The following is a 19,898-nucleotide window of genomic DNA, read 5'->3' on the forward strand; positions in this document are numbered from 1 at the left end:
AAGCCCAAATTAAACACTAATGTCTTTACTAAGTTTGAACAATGAAATATAAGCTATGTTTGCTGCCAACGTAGTGCATGCACAGCTGTACTCCATGACATAATTGCGAGTGATGGAGTAGGCAGCGGCCAGGAGCAGAGATGCTTATCAAACAGTTATTAAAGATGTTTTCCCTTGAATTTTGAAAGATATTTTAAGCAAATACAGGTGCTGTTAAAAAAAAATGCCAGGCCAGACCCTGTCTCCAAACCAGTAAAAAAAAACTCACATGCAAATGTGCAGACGGGTATCATCTGGAGAGGCAGCGGCCATCCTTAATTGGAAGGCAGTCCCAACATTGGCCTCTTAAGTGACCACCATTGGTAAAATCCCCTCCCCAACCCCACTTTGTGCAGGCTTGGGCCCACATTTGGACCTGGCTGCAGGACCCATGCATGCTAGTGAAATTACAGCCATAACCTCTGGAACATCAGTCCAAGTTACTTGAGGGAAGGAAATTTTCCATCCTTACCTGCTCTGGCCTACATGTGAATCCAGACCCACGGCAATGTGCTTGACTCTGAAATGCTCTCTGAAATCACCTAGTAAGCCATTCAATTCAAGGGCAATTAAGGATGGGCAACAAATGCTGGCCTTGCCTGAGACGCCCACATCTCATGAAAGAATAAAAAGAAAAAAAATGTTTAAATGCAAAATGCAATCTGATATATCACCACTTAGATCCCCAAGGGTCCACACTACAAGGATGCTAGTTCAGGCATAATCCCGATCTGCTCAATTGCACTGAGCAATTGTACTTTGAGGAAATGAAAATTGGTCAGTTTCTGGCATTTGATTTGCTACTCTAATTTATGTCCTGGTATCAAATTTAAAATCTACCGCATAGGGCAGAATCCTCCCAGATTTGCGCTGTATGCTAACGGCGGGAAAAAGAATGTTTTACCCACCGGCCACAATGTTAGCTTCTCATGCCATATCGCCCCAAACCCGCCTCATTAATCACGCATTCCTGGGAAACACACCATTTCGCTGGTGGGCAGCCTCCGATTCACCTGCCACGCCGTCACCTCACTGCTTCCTCACACCGGTCACCATATTTAAAGTGCAGCTGCACGCACACCTCTCAGTGCTTCCAGCCCTGGACTGCCGCACAGAAGACGTGGCCCCAAAAGGCAAGAAGACTGCAGCTCCCCCACCCCGATTTAGTAACGACTCCATGGTACACTTTTTGGATGCAGTGGAGGCTCGCCGTGATATCCTGTATCCCCTCTCTGGCCATAGGAGGGGTAACAACATCACCAATCCAGCTTGGCAGACGACGGAAGCGGTGGTCAGCGCCAACGTCCTGCAAAAGAGGACAGCCACCCAGTGCCACAAGAGGATGAATGAACTTCTCCGTTCCACCAGGGTAAGTCAATCTTCTCATCACTCTCAACTCACGCACTCACAAACCCATCACACATCCACGGGGCCCTCTCTCTGCCAGTTCAAGGGACATCACCATTCACCCTCTCACATTATCATGTCTTTCATTGTCCTCACCCTGTCCATGGCATCACTCACCACCCACACAGGCCAGGTATACTTATGATCTGGCCTGGCAGGCATCCTGCTTACACTCTCTTCATCTGTATTCATGCAGGACAAGCTGGCACACAACAAAAAGGAGGCCACAGACTGACGGAGGAATGCCTGAAACCAAGGTCCTCACAGACTTTGAAAATAGAATAATCCAGCTGGCCGGCGAGGATCTGGACCATTCCTGTGCTGACGGTGAGGTCGACAATGCTCAACCAAGTGAGGGTCCAGCAGTGCAACTTCCATCAGACAGCCATACTGTGAATGATGTGCCCTCTTTCACAGGTCAATGCCATGCACTAATTATCTCCCCTTGCTTACGCAGGCACATCTGGGAAACAGCCAAGGGGGTCTATATCCCAGGTCCTCAACTCAAGCTCTGAAGACACCTCAGAAGATAAATCTGCTGAAACCCTCATTGCAGTCCTGTCACAGCGCTCACCCGCACCCTCCACCAGCGCAGAGATACACACCTTGGTGGGACCAAACTTTAGAGTATCCTCAGGATCACAATCTGGTGAGCAGATCGCACTGTCTGGTCCACAGCAGGTGAAGGCAGTGACTTCCCAGGTTTCCAGCACTCGGAGGACTGCTGGAGATCAGAAATCGGTTGAGTTTGAGTCAGATGATGAGCCTCTGGGCTCAGTCATGTCACAGTTGCTGAAGCTGCAAAGGCAAGCTTGGGAACATCAGAAAGTGATGTCTGCTGCACTCCTCAGATTGCAAGGCATGATGGAGGAGCCAGTCCGCCTTCAGTCTGAGGGGATAGCGCCGACATGCCAATGCACTGAGGTTAACACTGCTAGGATGGCAGCTGCCATGGAGACCTTGGTCCAGGACATCAGTACTTCACTACTGCGCAGGCTGAACTCCATCGATGCCACCATAGTCAGCCTGCAACTATGTCAACACAAGAGGGGTGCGGGGCAGCTTAATCTCACTCCAGCTTCCCCTTCTCCTCAAGGAGTCAGCCAGGGGTACCCATAGGGAGGAGGATCAGCAGGTGCACAGCCCGGGCCCATCCACCCAGGTGACTCTGGGAGTTACCGGCCCATCCAAATCCCCTCTTCCTGTGACCTCAGCAGTTCCAGCTCCACAGGCCGAGGAGGGGGCCACTGCCACACACCAGGACCCCAAAAAGAGGTTGAGGCCCTCCAGGTCTCGGCCCTCCAAAGGATGCCTGCCAAGGCCATCACAGACAGGTTGTAGCAGTCAGCAGACTGCCTCCACTTCCGCAGTGAATATCGGGGGAGCACCAAGACATAGCAGCTGCGTTAGGAAGGTTAAGGAGATGAAACTCTTTTGAGTCAAAACAATTAAACTAAATTAACAAAATCAGGGACAAAGTAAAAGCAGCCCCTTAAAAGGAAACAGCAAAAACAAAAGACAAAATGCGAAGGAAACTTAACAACATCAAATCAAAATGTGATTAAAGGGATGAATAAAACACCCCAGTCCCCGTGGCGCCCATGAGCATGGAAGGCCTCGAGAGTGCCGGCAGACACCGCGTGCTCCCTCTCCAGGGACACCCGGCTGCAAACATAGCCATGGAAGAGGGGCAGACAGTCGGGTTGGACAACACCCTCGATCGCCCGCTGCCTGGACCTGTTAATGGCCAACTTGGCCAGGCCGAGGAGCAGGTTCATGAGGAGTTCTTCCTCCTTCCTCGCCCCTCTCTACACTGGGTGCCCGTAGATCAGGAGTGTAGGACTGAAGTGTAAGCAAAACAAAGTAAAAGGTTTTTAAATAACTGAAAAGGGGGTGCAGCCTACAACACCCTATATAGACATGGTCCACGGACTCCACAAGGCTGCAAAAGACGCAGGTACTTTGGGAGTCTGTGAACCGACACCCTCCATCCCAGGTCCCCGACGGAAAGTGGGAGGACACCTCCGTAGAGGGCCCCCCAATGGGGCCTCCGCTGCTGGATGGCAACAAGGCACGCTAGGGCATGCCTGGGTGGCAGGCGAGGGCGAGGAAGCGAAGGGTGTGTGCAGCAGCCCATACAGGAAACCCCTCCGCGCTGTACTAAAGGCCACGGAGGGCATTTCTGCAGGGTGGCTCAGGTTGCGGGGCACCGGCTCCCAAGGGAGGGTTCGGGGCTTGGGGCCAATGTGGAATTCCGCCCAAACAGGGGTACGCTCAGAAGGAAGACCACCACGCACCTGCACCACCTCGAGACCCAGAATGACGTTGAGGCCAAGCACGACTGTCCTAAGGTCTTGAATGGCATTGGCCACAAGAGGGACGTCCACGGACGTGTGATGCGCCAACTGCTGTAGAAGCATCCAGCCCATTCCTCTGCCACCCAGCATGCCCCCAACCCTGGTCACCCCAGCAGCCACAGCCCTCCCCTCTGCCAGCCACTGAAAAGGGTGGAGTGGCGGATTCCTGAGCAGTGGCTCTCTGACAATAGTCGCTACTCCTGACGATGGAGAGCTGTGTCGCGAGGTGACCATGTTCCAGACTTTGATCAGGTCCTGGTAAAAGACGGGCAACGCCTGTAAGGAGCCACGCAGGCCCCTTAGGTCTATAAACAGGAGCTGCATGTCATAATTCAGGCCGTGCACCTGGCGGAAGAAATATGTCGCCAGGGCACACCATTTTGGAGGAAGCTCGATGTAAAGGTATCGCTACAGGGCCTGAAGGTGGAACATTGCCACCTGGGTGCGCAGGTACACCAGCACCTGGCCGCCCTCCCTAAGCGGGAGACTCAGAATTCCAGCTGGGACCCGGCGCAGCGTTTTGTCCCAGAAGAAGTTGATGAGCATTCTCTGGATTTTTGTGACAAAATCCAGGGGAGGGGTCAAAGTGACCAGCTGGTACCACAACATGGCGGCGATCAGCTGGTTTATAACCAGAATTCGACCCCGGTAAGACAGCACTCGGAGCAGTCCTGTCCAAAGCCGCAGGCGAGTGGTGACTTTGGCCTCCAGCTCCTGACAGTTCACCAGCCAGGGTAGGGGATCCATCTGCCACTGACCGACAAGGACACTTGTCCCAGTTGATCTTGGCAGAGGATGCAGCAGATTAGACCTCCTGGCACTCACGCATCCTCCGCAGGTCAGCTGGGTCAATGAACATGAGGAGCACATCATCGGCGTAAGCCGAGAGGACCACCCCGATGCCCGGCCCACGCAGAACCAATCCCGACAATCTCCTGAGCAAGTGGCGCAGGAAAGGCTCCACACAGATAGAATACAATTGGCCAGACAGGGGGCAGCCCTGACGCACTCCTCTCCCAAAGCATGCTGGACCCTGACCATGATCCACCCTGACCAGTCCTACACCATCCCGGGCCACACCACCTTTGATAACATCCACCTGGTCCGGCACATTATCCACTTTTCCCAGAGGACTGGTCTGTCGAGCGCCTTTCTGTCCCTTGACCAAGAGAAGGTGTTCAACAGGGTGGATCACAAATATTTATTTGGGACTCTGGGAGCATTCAGGTTCAGGACACATTTCGTCGCCCGGATTCGACTTCTGTACACTGCCGCAGAGTGTCTAGTTAAGGTTAACGGGTCCCTGATGGTGCCCCTTCGCTTTGGGAGAGGAGTGAGTCAGGGCTGCCCCCTGTCTGGCCTCCCCAGCAACCGAGATGACAGTGGCTGTCGGTGGCACCTCCCTTTGCGGGAAGGAAGATGGATTGGTGGCAGGGGGAGGAATGGCAGTACCAGCTGTGGCCACCCGAGTGACATTGGCGACCTTGAAGGCGGGGCAGTTCTTACAACGTGCCCCACCTCTTGCAGGCATGGCACAGCACGCCATCCGCAGCCCAGAAGACGCTGTGAGCAGCCCCCTCATATTCCACATTAAAGCCCCTCTCTATGCACTCCTCCAGGGCCAAGCGGATGAAAACCTGGCACCGGAAGGAGTGCACCTGTCGGAGGGTTGCATCCTTGAGGCTGAGCGGGATCAGTGCAATCCCTGGCCTATCCTCCCCCAGTTGATGGCGGTGGGGGAGGAGGAGCTCACTGGGGACTAAGGGCGGGACATTGGAAACGATGATCCTCTGAGCAGTGGCCTCCAAGGGGTCCACCGCCAGAAAGATCCTGCCCACAGTGAGCCCCTTTTCTAGGGCCAGGTGCACCGCCTGCTTTTACGGCTTTCACTTTCAAGGCCACGACAATGGCTGAGGAGCCAACCACTCCAGCCATAGCCTTCCTGCAGGCCTTGATCATCATTTCGGGGTGGGTGTAGCTCTTCACCCCCAGAGCCTTGGTGAGGGGGCAGAAGGGTGACGGGGTCACGGGAGTAGCAGGGGCGCAGAAGCAGCTGCACCCGCATAAGTTTTCTAAGGGGGCCCCACTACTGGTGACAGCACCGCCTCACCAGTCAACCGAAGGCCCGGCTACAGGTGACCCTGTCCCAGCCATAGGGGCTGAGCCACACCCACCCCGAGCTCTATATCCAATGATTTCTCAACCCGGAGAGAAAGGGAAAGGATGGTGTAACCTCCCCCTCTGGGATGACAAAAACAGAGAGGAGACGAGGGAGAAGGGTAAAGGACAGGGAGACACAGGAGGGAAAGGGTAGAGGGTAGATAGGTGTCACTTGGTGGAATGGAGTGTGGATGGGAGTCTCAATGTTCTTCCTGTAGGGGGAGGGCAATGTCTTCACCAGGCAGCCTGGCACCCAGGAGTCAGCCCTGTCCTTCTTTACCAGGCAGCACCAGCTACCTGGACTAAGACACGGTCGGAGCGAGGAGGGGTCTGGGGTGAGGTTGGCAAGATTTTAAACAACACACATGCACACCCCTTCTCCCCCAAGCCTCTGCAGCGGTCTTCTCTCATCCCCCTCCAAAACACACAGCTGTCTTCAGCCCCCACCAAACAGAAGTCCAGACACCCACCTTGGATGTTAAACCAAACTGTCCTTGCCTCCTAGCCTCCCTATCCTGCAGCAGCAGTAGCACCTCCTCTCTCTCTCTCTCTCTTTCTCCCCCTTCCCCCCACCACCCCCCGACACCTTTCCCTCCTCCAGCAGCAGGAACAGCCACAGGAAATCCCACAGCAGCAGGAACAGCCACAGTAACAGCCACACAGCTCAGCAGTAATGAGCTGCAGATGAGCCCAATCAGGAAGCACAGCTGGGCACGGGTGTCCTTAGCCAGCTCCTCTCCCTGTTGCAGCACCGGGTTGTGAATGACACAGCAGGCAGTGACAATGCGTAACACACTCTGTGGGCTGTATTGGGGCTCCATCAGGCCGGTCCAGGCACTGGAATCTCATTTTCAACATTCCGATGGTTTGCTCCACCCAAGTACGAGTTGCAGCTTGAGCCTCATTGTACCTTCTCTCTGCTGCTCTCTGAGGCTGCTGCACAGGTATCATCAGCCGCATCTTCTGCGGGTAGCTCGTGTCCCAAAGGAGCCAACCCTGCAGCCCCTGTGGACTCTGAATGACGTCAGGGATCTGTGACCTACTGAAAATGTAGGGGTCATGGCTACTCCTGGGAACCATGTGCAGATCTGCGGGATGCGTTTGTGGTAGTCAAACAGAAGCTGAACATTCAGCGAGTGGAAGGCCTTGCATTTGACATAGTTGAACACTTGTTGAGACGAAGATCTGATGCCATGTGAGTGCAGTCGACGGCACCCTGCAGCTGTGGGAAAGCTGAGATCTGTGCAAATCCCAGCACTCTTGCATCCTGGCTTTCCTGGCCCTGGGCGAAATGCGCAAAGTTGTGTGCCTTCGCATCCATGACATCGTGGATACATTTGTAGGTGGAGGCTTGTGATATCCCACAGAGTGGCGTAAAAATTGAGAGCTGTTGTCACGTTCACAGCCACTGGCAGTGGATGCCCTCCATGTCCCCATGGCGCCAAATCCCGCAGCAGGTGACAGGTGTGACCGACCAGTTCCTTGGACATGTGCAGTCTTCGGCAACACTGGTCCTCGGTCATCTGCAGGAATGACAAGCGCTGTCTATAGATCCTGGGTCAGCATCGGCTCGCTGGCTCTTTAATAGTGTGCACAGGAGTCCCAGCCATCCCTTCTTCCTGAGGGTGTTACTCTTCCCTCTACACAGCCAGGCACCTCCGTCACTCTCTTATCCATCGTCTCTGCTCTCTGTACGCCTCGAGGCATACAGCTAGTTCACCATGCTCCAGGCTCCTGATGCCCTCCTCCTGCAGGATGAAAGAGAGAGATGTGTGTGTTAGCATGGGTGTACTAGGAACTAAGATAATGTCGCAGACACCACCATCACCATCTCTGGGTATGTCTTGTCCCACTGACAGGACAAACCCAGCAAAGGTGGCGGCACAGTGGTATACAGTTGGGAGGGAGTTGCCCTGGGAGTCCTTAACGTTGGTTTTGTACCCCATGAAGTCTCATGGCATCAGGTCAAACATAGGCAAGAAACCTTCCACTGATTACCACATACCGCCCTCCCTCAGCTGATGAATCAGTGCTCCTCAATGTTGAATACAACTTGGAGGGAGCGCTGAGGGTGGCAAGGACTCTGGGTGGAGGACTTCAATGTCCATCACCAAGAGTGGCTCGGTAGCATCATTATTGACCAACCTGGCCGAGTCCTAAAGGACATAGCTGCTAGACTGGGTGTGCGGCAGGTGGTGAGGGAACCAACAAGAGGGAAAAACATACTTGACCTCATCCTCACTAACCTGCCTGCCGCAGATGCATCTGTCCATGACAGTATTGGTAGGAGTGACCAGCGCACAGTCCTTGTGGAGACAAAGTCCCACCTTCACATTGAGGATACCCTCCATTGTGTTGTGTGACACTACCACCGTGATAAATGGGATAGATTTCGAACAGATCCAGCAACTCAAGACTGGGCATCCATGAGGCTCTGTGGGTCATCAGCAGCAGCAGAATTGTACTCAAACACAATCTGTAACTTCATGGCCCGGCATGTCCCCCACTCTATCATTGCCATCCAGCCAGGGGATCAACCCTGGTTCAATGAAGAGTGTGGGAGGGCATGCCAGGAGCAGCACCAGGCATACCTAAAAATGAGGTGTCAACCTGGTGAAGCTATAACACAGGACTACTTGCGTGCCAAACAGCATAAGCAGCAAATGATAGACAGAGCTAAGCGATCCCACAACTAACGGATCAGATCTAAGCTCTGCAGCCCTGCCACACCCAGTTGTGAATGGTAGTAGACAATTAAACAACTCACTGGGGGAGGAGGCTCCACAAATATTCCCATCCCCAATGATGGGGGAGCCCAGCACACCAATGCAAAAGATAAGGCTGAAGTATTTGCTACAATCTTCGATCAGAAGTGCCGAGTGGATGATTCATCTCAGCCTCCTCCAGAGGTCTCAGCATCACAGATGCCAGTCTTCAGCCAATTCAGTTCACTTCACATGACATCAAGAAATGGCTGAAGGCACTGGACAGTGCAAAGACTATGGGCCCTGACAATATTCCGGCAATAGTACTGAAGACTTGTGCTCCAGAACTTGCCGCGCCCCGAGCCAAGCTGCTCCAGAAGCCACAACGCTGGCATGTCCTTGGCAAGGTGGAAAATTGCCCAGGTTTGTCCTGTACACAAAAAGCAGGACAAATCTATCCTGGCCAATTACCGCCTCATCTGTCTACTCTCGATCATCAGTAAAGTAATGGAGTCATCAACAGTGCTATCAAGTGGCACTTGCTTAGCAATAACCTGCTCACTGACACCCATTTTGGGTTCCACCAGGGCCCCTCAGCTCCTGACCTTATTACAGCCTTGGTTCAAACATGGACAAAACAGCTGAACTCCCGAGATGAGGTAAGAGTGACTGCCCTTGACACCAAGGCCCCAGTTGCCCGAGTGTGGCATCAAGGAGCCCTAGCAAAACTGGAGTCAATGGGAATCAGGAGGAAAACTCTCAGCTGGTTGGAGTCATACCTAGCACAAAGGAAGATGGCTGTGGTTGTTGGAGTCAATCATCTCAGCTCCAGGACATCACTGCAGGAGTTCCTCATGGTAGTGACTTTGGCCCAACCATCTTCAACTACTTCATCAATGACCTTCTTCCCATTGTAAAGTCAGAAGTGGTGATGTTCGCTGGTGATTGCACAATGTTCAGCACCATTTAAGACTCCTCATATACTGAAACAGTCCATGTCCAAATGCAGCAAGACCTGGACAATATCCAGACTTGGGCTGACCAGTGGCAAGTAACATTCGCGCCATACAAGTGCCAGGCAATGACCATCTCCAACAAGAGAGTATCTAATCATCGCCCCTTGATGTTCAGTGGCATTACCATCACTGAATCTCCCCACTATCAACAACCTGGGGGTTACCATTAACCAGAAATTCAACTGGACTAGCCATATAAATACTGTGGCTACAAGAGCAGGTCAGAGGCTAGGAACCCTGCAATGAGTAACTCACCTCCTGACTCCCCAAAGCCAGTCCACCATCTACAAGGCACAAGTCAGGAGTGTGATGTAATACTCCCCACTTGCCTGGATAAATGCAGCTCCCACAACACTCAAGAAGCTTGACACCGTCCAGGACAAAGCAGCCTGCTTGACTGGCATCACATCCACAAACATTCACTCCCTTCGTCAGCGATGCACAGTAGCATCAGTGTGTACCATCTACAAGATGCACTGCAGGAATTCACTCTGGATCCTTAGACAGCACCTTCCAAATCCACGACCACTACCATCCAGAAGGACAAGGGCAGCAGATACATGAGAACTCCACCACCTGGAAGTTCCCCTCTAAGTCACTCACCATCCTGACTTGGAAATATATCACCGTCCCTTCACTGTCACTGGGTCAAAATCCTGGAACTCCCTTCCTAACAGCACAGTGGGTGTATCTACACCACATGGACTGCAGTGGTTCAAGAAGGCAGCTCACCACCACCTTCTCAAGGGCAATTAGGGATGGGCAATAATTGCTGGCCCAGCCAATGAAGATCACGTCCTGTGAATGAATAAAAAAAACCTCTCCTTTTTTAAGTCTGAAGACCTTTAAAGCATCCAAGGGAGTGCTAGCCACCACTTGGTTGGCCAGAGTTTAGTGCATTGCATGGCTGCCCGAAACCTAACCGTCCTCCACTCCTCTCCATCTTAACGACTGGCGGCAGCTTTGCCCATTGGACTGCATGCAATGCTCTCAGCTCAGGCGCAAGCATTCTCCTAAACCGCACTGCAAGGCTGCACTGTTAGCTTGAACCATGGGGCAGACTGGTCCAAACCAGGATGCTGACATTGCAAGGGGCTGTGAGCACCTCCATCAGTGACTACCCCACAGCCAGCTTTCGCATGGAGATCGAACAACGTGCCCAGTCATCCAATTGTTCTGCAGTCCACTAAAATGCTCATTAGTTTGTTGTCTGTGCCCGAGGGATGAAAAGCTCTGGAGCATTTAATGGCACTTTCAGGCCTCTGCGTTGCTTGAGTGGGCAGATAAGCTAGAGGCCCGACTCCAAGCATGTCAATGTGGCGGCACCTGAACTGTCTCAGCTGCAGAGGAATGGTCACTTTATACAAGGTTTTCCTAATGCGTGGCTTCCTAATGCTTCCCTCCTCCCCCCTTCCCACAAATGTTTGTGCACTACCATCAACCACAGTGCAGCCTTTGCCACCCCCTCAATTCAGCTCAAACGCAGTGCAGCCCTTGCCCCGGCGCTGCATTGCCAGCCAGCCAGGAAAAAGCGACTTGCCTGTGCCCTCGCTTGAATGCGCAGTGCCTCAATCTTGAGGTCCACAGGCGACCCTCGCGAGCCCTGTGCAATGTTGCTGTGCACTCACCTCCGAGTTCCCCTCGAAGTGCAGCCTGCCAGGTGCACGCCTTATAAATGCTGTTGTGAAACACACCGGCATGCAACCATGCTGACGTACTCGGATGATCCAACTTGAGGGGATGATTCTGGCGAGCTGAGCTTATAATGATATGCAGATGTATTACAATGAAGTTCCTGAAGTGCAGCTATGGTCAAAATCCATAGCCTGCCATTGACAGGTGGAGCAGACAATTGGAAACTGGTTTCATGATGTTGTGAAACCGATTTTTAGACTTCCCGCCATGTTGCCCACTCATGCCTACCATAACGCCAGTGGGCACAAAAAATTCCATCCATAAGTTCATAAATGCTGCCAAGACGCTCCCTTCTCAATTAATTAATTAAAATAGATGCCAAAAGGCAGGTCATGTCAAGGTCATATGGGACCTTGCTTTGCACAAATTGTCTGTTGTGTTTTCTCCATTACAACAACTTCAAAAGTACTTCATGGACTTTAAAATGCTTTGGGACATCCTGTGGCTGCGATGATGCTAGATAAATGCAAACTCTTTCTTTCTTCATACAGTGAACTGTTTTTGTCCCCATGAACATGATGGTGTATCTTTGAACTGTTCACAGATTCTCAACTGTATTGTCTTTGCCCTCAGCTGATCAGCTTACGTCAGTGGTGCTGTTCTCGCATGACACATACAGCCAGACAGTGGCTCAAGAAGAAGTGGAGTAAGTGAAACACTCAGTCCAGTTCAGAACCCTATTTTGGTACAGCTTCCTAGTAGCAAGTTGTACAAGCGAGACAAGGAATGTTTGCTCAGTATGTGACCTTTTCTTTCTTCGATAAAAGCAACCGGTGAAGAATTTGTACGTCCCAGTCCAGTTCTCAGCAGTTTAACGGCCCAGACACAAAGAAAATAAATGCACACATCTTGAAGAGCAATGTGTTTGCATTTCTGTGTAACCTGTTGGCCTCTGGCCTGCAATAGGTCAACAGTGTTGAATATAATTCTTACTCTTAATAATAACAGATTTGAAAAGCTAGAGACAATAAAATGTCTGACCATTAACTTTGTTTATTACTGTTTTGGAACATTCATCTTAAGACCACATTCTGAGCGGAACGTGCAGTGCTACTTAATTCTAGTTGAGTTTTACCTTTGTTGAATGTTTTATGACCCTTAGGTTGTTGGACATACAACCCAATCTTGGTCCAAATCCTGTTATGATACCATCTCCACAACCTTTGGTTCCAATGTTTGCTCTTCCCAAACTAGTGCCTTTAGTCCTTGAGTGTCATTGTGATCAAAATGTAAGGACCAGGAGTTTCAGCTCGGGGTGCAATTGGGAAAACATGCCCAGAATACACTGGACACTATGCCAGTGTTGCAGAGGTGAAGTTATGCCTAAGTTTTCACTTAAAATAAGCCCAAAGCAAAAATCTCCCCAAAACAGTACAATCAAGCAGTGTTATCGGTCGCAATTGCTTATTGATTGGGGAGGCATTGGCATAGTGGTGTTGTCACTGGACCGGTATTCCAGAGACCCAGGGTAATGCTCTGGGGACCCAGGCTCTGAATCCCACCACAGCAGATGGTGGAATTTGAATTCAATAAAAATCTGGAATTAAAAGTCTAATGATGACCATGAAACCGTTGTCAATTGTTGTAAAAACCCACCTGGCTCACTAATGCCCTTTAGGGAAGGAAATCTGCCGTCCTTACCTGGTCTGGCCTACATGTGACTCCAGACCCACAGCAATATGGTTAACTCTTAACTGCCCTCTGAACAAGGGCAATTAGCGATGAGCAATAAATGCTGGCCGAGCCAGCAATGCCCACATCCCATGAACAAATATTTTTAAAAATTGGCCAAAGGGGCTTCCAGATTACAGAATTGAACTAATTAAAACTGAAAATCTGTTCAAGTAATTGCTGCAATTGGTCTTGTATACCTTAAAATGGAACACCAGTTCAGACCAGTACTCTTATTTCCCAATATTTACTGCTTGTTCCCATTAGGAGAGGAAGAAACAGGTCCATTTGTGGTTTCAATTAACTGTTGGTTACAAATTAATTTAAAGTAATTGTAGCATCAGTATGTGAAACAGATCTGACTGCTGGTCACTGCAGCTCATCAACAACAGATCAAAGTGATCATGGGTGCCTGTGCACCTGAAATTCTGGCTGCAAGATGGTGAATGCTCTGAATGGGCCCAATCAACAGAAGCAAGCCATGCCATCCAGGGGGCATGGCCACTTTTGTGGACAGGGACTGCTTTGGATGAATTGACTTTTGAACCAATGTAAAATATGAAAACAATTATGGGCATATTTCACTTATGCTTTAAATTCCCTGATCCTTTGCACTATTTCAGTCAGTTCCACCTAGTGCAGAAACTCCCAGTCGGGCTGTTTATGTTTATGGGAAGTATTTGGATTTATTTACAGCATGTATTTGAAGTGCTTCTGAGTCACATTTAACATGTTTACAGGTTATACTTGTAGTGCTTAAATGGTTTATTATCAATGTTTATGGAGTATATTTGGGTGGTTATGGACAGTATATGGTAGCTCTAGGACTTGATTGGGGTTGGGGGAGGGGAATGGGGTTGCAGTATGTACAATATGTGTTTGGAGTTTGTATTCATTTGTATTTCACTTGTGTTGATTCTTAATCAGTGAACAGGTGGCTCCAGGTTCCACTCTAAAGAAGGACTACACACTCTATCCTATAATTGCTAATAACAGTGAGAAGCATGGTGTGGCACTGGATGGCAAAATCAGACATGCGGACACCAACTTGGCTTCTACCACTATGTAAGATGGAGCAAGCTTTATAGTGCAATGAGTAACTCACGGGACAACATTTTCTTTTGAAGATCCATCTCTTGCATGTAAAATGTTCCCTGTGTTTGTGTTGGGATTCAGGTATGTGCAGTGAACACCACCTCATTTAGTCATCAGCAACAATTTTCAGCCCCCTTTAACACCATTAATTTATCCAAATCATGTGTAGCATTACACTAATGGTGGAGAAAGATTTCTGAGAGTGCAAAACGGAGTTGCACACAATAGAGTCCTCACTCATGAGATTATGTTTTGGGGTGGGGACTTCAGTGTGTTCAAAGAATTTCAGTGATGCATGTACAAATTGCAACATTTATTTACATGCAAGTTGTGATATTCATGTATATGTAGTGTTGATATTTGTGTACATACTCTATTGTGCTGTTTATGTATATCTACAGTGATATTTGTGTTGATGTTTAGTTGCAACTACAATTAGGTAGAAATTACAACACAAAAACAGGCTGATTGCCCAACCAGTTAGTATTGTGTTCATCCTCCAAGCTAAAAGTAGTCCTCCTGCAGCCCAAATCTTTGCTCCCATGGCTGGTAGGTCGAGTCAGGATATTTCCTGCTCACTGCATCCACCTCAGGGATAAGAGTGCCCTGAATGGCGGGATCTTCATCCTGGGGGTTGGATATTTGACAGAGTCAAGACTGCCGCTCCCGGTTGCAGATCGAAGGTGGCCACAGGGGCTGCCAAGTGTCAAAGCATGCTGTTTAAAACAGCTGCCTCTGTTCCATGGGTCTTTGTCCTGGTTGTTTTTTTAAAAATTAGGCCCTCTAGCTCTCACCCCTCACACTCCATCACCACTCACCCACTCCCCATGTCCATACATGTCAACCCATGCCACCCACCCACACCCAATGGCCCATCACATCCTCCATGCCAACCCATGAACACCACCCACCCCCATGGCCCTGTATAGCCCCTATACCAACTTAGCCCCCAACTCATGATCCACCCATCCCCATGGCCCCTTATAGCTGTATACCAACTTAATGCCAACCCATGCCCTGGCACTAGTTTCTAAATTGGGTTGTGATGCAGCCATTTTTGGCCACTAATAGGCCCACTATAAGGCATCAGTATAGTAGGCAGGGAGCATATGCACATTTCTGGCTCTAAGTGTGGGACTAACCATATTGGTAAAGGCTAAAAGAATCAGATGCATTGCCCATGACTGAAACAGCAGACCTTTGGTCTTTTGCATATGCAAATAAGGAGCCCAACACCAGTTTGAAGCAAAAACAGAATTACCTGGAAAAACTCAGCAGGTCCACCGATGCTGCCAGACCTGCTGAGTTTTTCCAGGTAATTCTGTTTTTGTTTTGGATTTCCAGCATCCGCAGTAGTTTTTTGTTTTTATCACCAGTTTGAAGCCCCCATTGTATAGTTTGCCTTGACACAGGGTGCACTCATTACAGAAACCCTATTCAGCTGTAATATGAATATTAGTGGGAAATATCTGACCTGATGAGGGTCACTTCTGTGTTTGTTGGCATACTAAGCATTTGCCAAAACTGCAGATGATGGCTGTGGTCAGTATGAGGCACTGCCTACTTGATTTATTTCTGTTAACAGTGTTGTATGGCCAAAACAACATTGGAACTTCCTTTATAGAATACTTTTGAAGAATTCCAGGTGTCCAAAATGCAGAAACCTACCTCTAATTGTAATATGAAAGCGATTGACCCCCTTGTAAGGCTTTCTGAACCTCTTTAAATTTGATGACAAATTTCATGCTCTGACTGCAGTTAAGGGATGGTGTTGGAAAGTGACCTGTCCTTAGATTTTCACCCTTGTCTCTCATGCATGGAGACCATGCATGCTTGTTATCTAAGGTGACTCTGAGATTTCCTCCCCCCCCCGCTCCCATTGTGAAAGCCTTACTCTTCTCAACAGATCCTCACAGCAACCCAACTAGTTGGAAGCCCAGTAGTGCTGCAATACTGGCACTGTGGGTACATTTTCAACCCATTCTCTGCCACTTTCTTGGTGTGATTTAGGCAGGCAGTGCAATGGTTGGCTGAGGATGAACTCAACCAACAGTGTTGGAGTACATCAAGCTTTTAAATCTGAGAGGAGGAGGTGCCGAGTTGATCTGATTGAAGTTTTCAAGATTATGAAGGGAATCTACAAAGCTAATTTAGGCAGATTGTCCCCCGTGATGAGGGGTTCAAATCCAAAGGAATACAAGTTAAAAATAAGGAAGTCCAGGAATAGGCAGAGAAGTCAGGGACATTTTATTTTAAAATCAAAATATTATAAAGGTTATGTAATTGTGAAATAAATGATCAGGAAAGGGTATTGAAGTGGAGGAGACTAATAGACAGCAAATTCAGCTATCTCAGAATCCAGCTGACTTGAAGGAAGTGCAGGGCAGAGAATTACAATAATTGTGTTGCAACCCTAACTCAGACTCCTGTTCCCTTAAGGCCCTATGAAATACTGGGAGCCAGTGATTGATGAATTTACCTGTGAATATGTTGATGAAGTGGGAAGGGACTGAAGGACATGAGAGCTAGTTTTCATCCTCAGTGCTCTTAGCTCTATTAAATTCTTATTACAAAGCCCTGGTTTTTGAAACAGGTGTGTGGAGGAAAGGCAACCAATTACCCCATGGTTAAAAAAGGGTTAAATTATTGAACCTGTAGAGGCTTTTTCCTCTTTCTGTAAATGTTTTTTTCTAATGTCTGTCTTCCTCAGAGGAACTAACACTGCCATTTTGTGTTTCCAGCTTAAAAGAAGGAATAGATCATGAAGTTTGGGGAATTCTCGTCTCCTATAAAGTAAGGGTGAAGCTGGTTGTATCTGGGTAAGTGTCACACAGAATTTCTCTTCCTTATTCTCTGAGATCTCTTCCCCAGTGACTGACCAACATGGCTTCCCTGTTACAAAGAACTCCAGGCAACTCATGACTGCAATTGAGTTAAAACCCAAATATCTTATTTTGTTTGAAAGGGATTGAAATGTATTACAATGTCAAATGAACACAAGACTTCTACACTAAGCTAAAAGCAAAATACTGCGGATGCTGGAAATCTGAAACAAAAACAAAAATAGCTGGAAAAACTCAGCAAGTCTGACAACATCTGCAGAGAGGAATGCAGTTAACGTTTCGAGTTGAAACATTAACTGTATTCCTCTCCGCAGATGCTGTCAGATCTGCTGAGTTTTTCCAGTTATTTTTGTTTTTGTACAAGACTTCTACACACTGGAGGTAAAATTGGTCCACATCAGTCGAATAGAATGAGCTCATTGCGAGTCAGGAGCTCACTGCAAAACTGTACAATAATTTGGTATGAGGCTGTTTAGGGTCATTGATGGGGGTCAATTTCACTCTCACTGTCGAGAGATGACACAGCTTCAAGGGTTGTCGGATTATACTGTGCTGCTTTCAGCCTTCCTGAAGGAACAAACTCTTAGTGCTCCCTCCTCCAGCAACATAATTTGGGGAACACAGGGTTTAGTGAGAGGGAGGAACTGAAAGAAATCAGTATTAGTAGGGAAATGGTGTTGGGGAAATTGATGGGATTGAAGGCCAATAAATCCTCCGGGCCTGATAATCTACATTCCAGAATACTTAAGGAAGTGGCCCTAGAAATAGTGGATGCATCGGTGGTCATCTTCCGAGATTCTAGACTCTGGAACAGTTCCTACAGATTGGAGGGTAGCTAATGTAACCCCACTATTTAAAAAGGGAGGCAGAGAGAAAACAGTAGTGGGGAAAATTGTAGAGTCCATTATAAAAATTTAACAGCTGAGCACGTGGAAAACAGTGGCAGAATTGGACAGAGTCAGCATGGATTTATGAAAGGGAAATCAAGCTTGACAAATCTACTGGAATTTTTCGAGAATGTAACTAGTAGAGTTCATGTGGGGGAGCCAGTGGATGTGGTTTATTTGGACTTTCAGAAGGCTTTTGACAAAGTCCTACATAAGAGATTAGTGTGTAAAATTAAAGCACATGGGGGTAGCGTATTGAGATGGATAGAAAACTGGTTGGCAGACAGGAAACAAAGAGTAGGAATAAATGGGTCTTTTTCCGAATGGCAGGCAGTGACTAGTGGGGTACCGTAGGGATCGGTGCTGGGACCCCAGTTATTCACAATGGGAGGGTGAGGAGGATGCAGAGATGCTTCAGTGTGATTTGGACAAGCTGGGCGAGTGGGCAAATGCATGGCAGATGCAGTATAATGTGGATAAATGTGAGGTTATCCACTTTGGTAGCAAAAACAGGAAGGCAGATTATTATCTGAATGGCTATAAATTGAGAGAGGAATGTGCAACGAGACCTGGGTGTCCTTGTACACCAGTCGCTGAAGGTAAGCATGCAGGTGCAGCAGGTGGTAAAGAAGGCAAATGGTATGTTGGCCTTCATAGCCAGAGGATTCTCGTACAGGAACAGGGATGTCTTGCTGCAATTGTACAGGGCCTTGGTGAGACCACACCTGGAATATTGTGTGCAGTTTTGGTCTCCTTATCTGAGGAAGGATGTACTTGCTATAGAGGGAGTGCAGCGAAAGTTTACCCGACTGATTCCTGGGATGGTGGGACTGACATATGAGGAGAGATTGAGTCGATTAGGATTATATTCGCTGGAGTTCAGAAGAATGAGGGGGGAATCTCATAGAAGCCTATAAAATTCTAACAAGACTAGACAGGGTAGATGCAGGAAGGATGTTCCCGATGGTGGGGGAGTCCAGAACCAGGGGTCACAGTCTGAGGATATGGGTTAGACCATTTAGGACTGAGATGAGGAGAAATTTATTCTCCCAGAGAGTGGTGAGCCTGTGGAATTCGTTACCACAGAAAGTAGTTGAGACTAAAACATTGTATGTTTTCAAGAAGGAGTTAAATATAGCTCTTGGGGCGAAAGGGATGAAAGGGTATGGGGAGAAAGCGGGAGCAGGCTATTGAGTTGGATGATCAGCCCTGATCATAATGAATGGTGGAGCAGGCTCGAAGGGCTGAATGGCCTACTCCTGCTCCTAGTTTCTATGTCTCTATATTTCTTGCAGGCTGAAGCTAAACAGCAATTTTGGAGAGACTGATTTTTGTACTTAACACAGATTTTACCATAATTTCCTTGTACTGTTCCTCGGGACATACAACCCATGAAGAAATTTCTCATTTGATGGCTTTCCTGCTAGGCAAATGCTCAAGCCTGCTAACTTTGGGGTATGAGCTGGAAGAGCAATGTGGCAGAATAAAATGTTGGAGATCCGAAGTTTGGGGCAAAGGTTTACAGCTGTGGGTCAAGTTACGATCTCAGCTGAGCTGTACTGGGCAAAGCACTGGACAGTGGGTTGGCACTGCCATAAGCAGGGAGAGAGAGGCGGAGTTATCCTGTGTTGCTTAATGTCCCTACCCTATTCGGTGAGAAATGGTGTGTGATGTGGAGCAGGCCAGGAAGAACCAGTGACTGAGGGTGAAGGGAAGTACTTTATAAAGGAGGAACTCTCTCCCAGTGCCTCACCAGCATGGAACTGACCTCACCCAGGACAGCACTAGCTCTGTTTCAATTACCCCAGACAGGAGGCAAGAACGCAGAATCGGATTATTGATTACTACCTGGTCCTAGTGACAGAAAAGCATGATTGTGTGGATTGATGAGTCAGGTAGTGATGCTCTCTCTGCAGCACTGCCAGCACTTGCTGTCTAGGTTCATTCTGCAGGATGGGCTTCAATTGGTCAAGCCTCTGGAGGGTGATCAGCACTTGTGGCACCATAAAACAGCATAGATCCA

The 19,898-nt window shown here is 48.8% G+C and overlaps 1 protein-coding gene across 1 annotated transcript in view; it reads left to right on the forward strand.

The window, feature by feature from the left end:
* LOC144693674 (beta-arrestin-1-like) overlaps window positions 1–16,968 on the forward strand; it is a 49,168-nt gene extending 32,200 nt beyond the window's left edge. Inside the window, exons 10-12 of the mRNA XM_078563551.1 lie at window positions 11,953–12,025; window positions 13,978–14,115; window positions 16,887–16,968. Coding sequence (XP_078419677.1) covers window positions 11,953–12,025; window positions 13,978–14,115; window positions 16,887–16,968 — 293 coding nt within the window. The remainder of the gene's footprint in view (window positions 1–11,952; window positions 12,026–13,977; window positions 14,116–16,886) is intronic.
* Window positions 16,969–19,898: the final 2,930 nt, after the last annotated feature.

Source organism: Cetorhinus maximus, chromosome 19 (assembly GCF_964194155.1).
Source record: "Cetorhinus maximus chromosome 19, sCetMax3.hap1.1, whole genome shotgun sequence".
Lineage (NCBI taxonomy): Eukaryota > Metazoa > Chordata > Chondrichthyes > Lamniformes > Cetorhinidae > Cetorhinus > Cetorhinus maximus.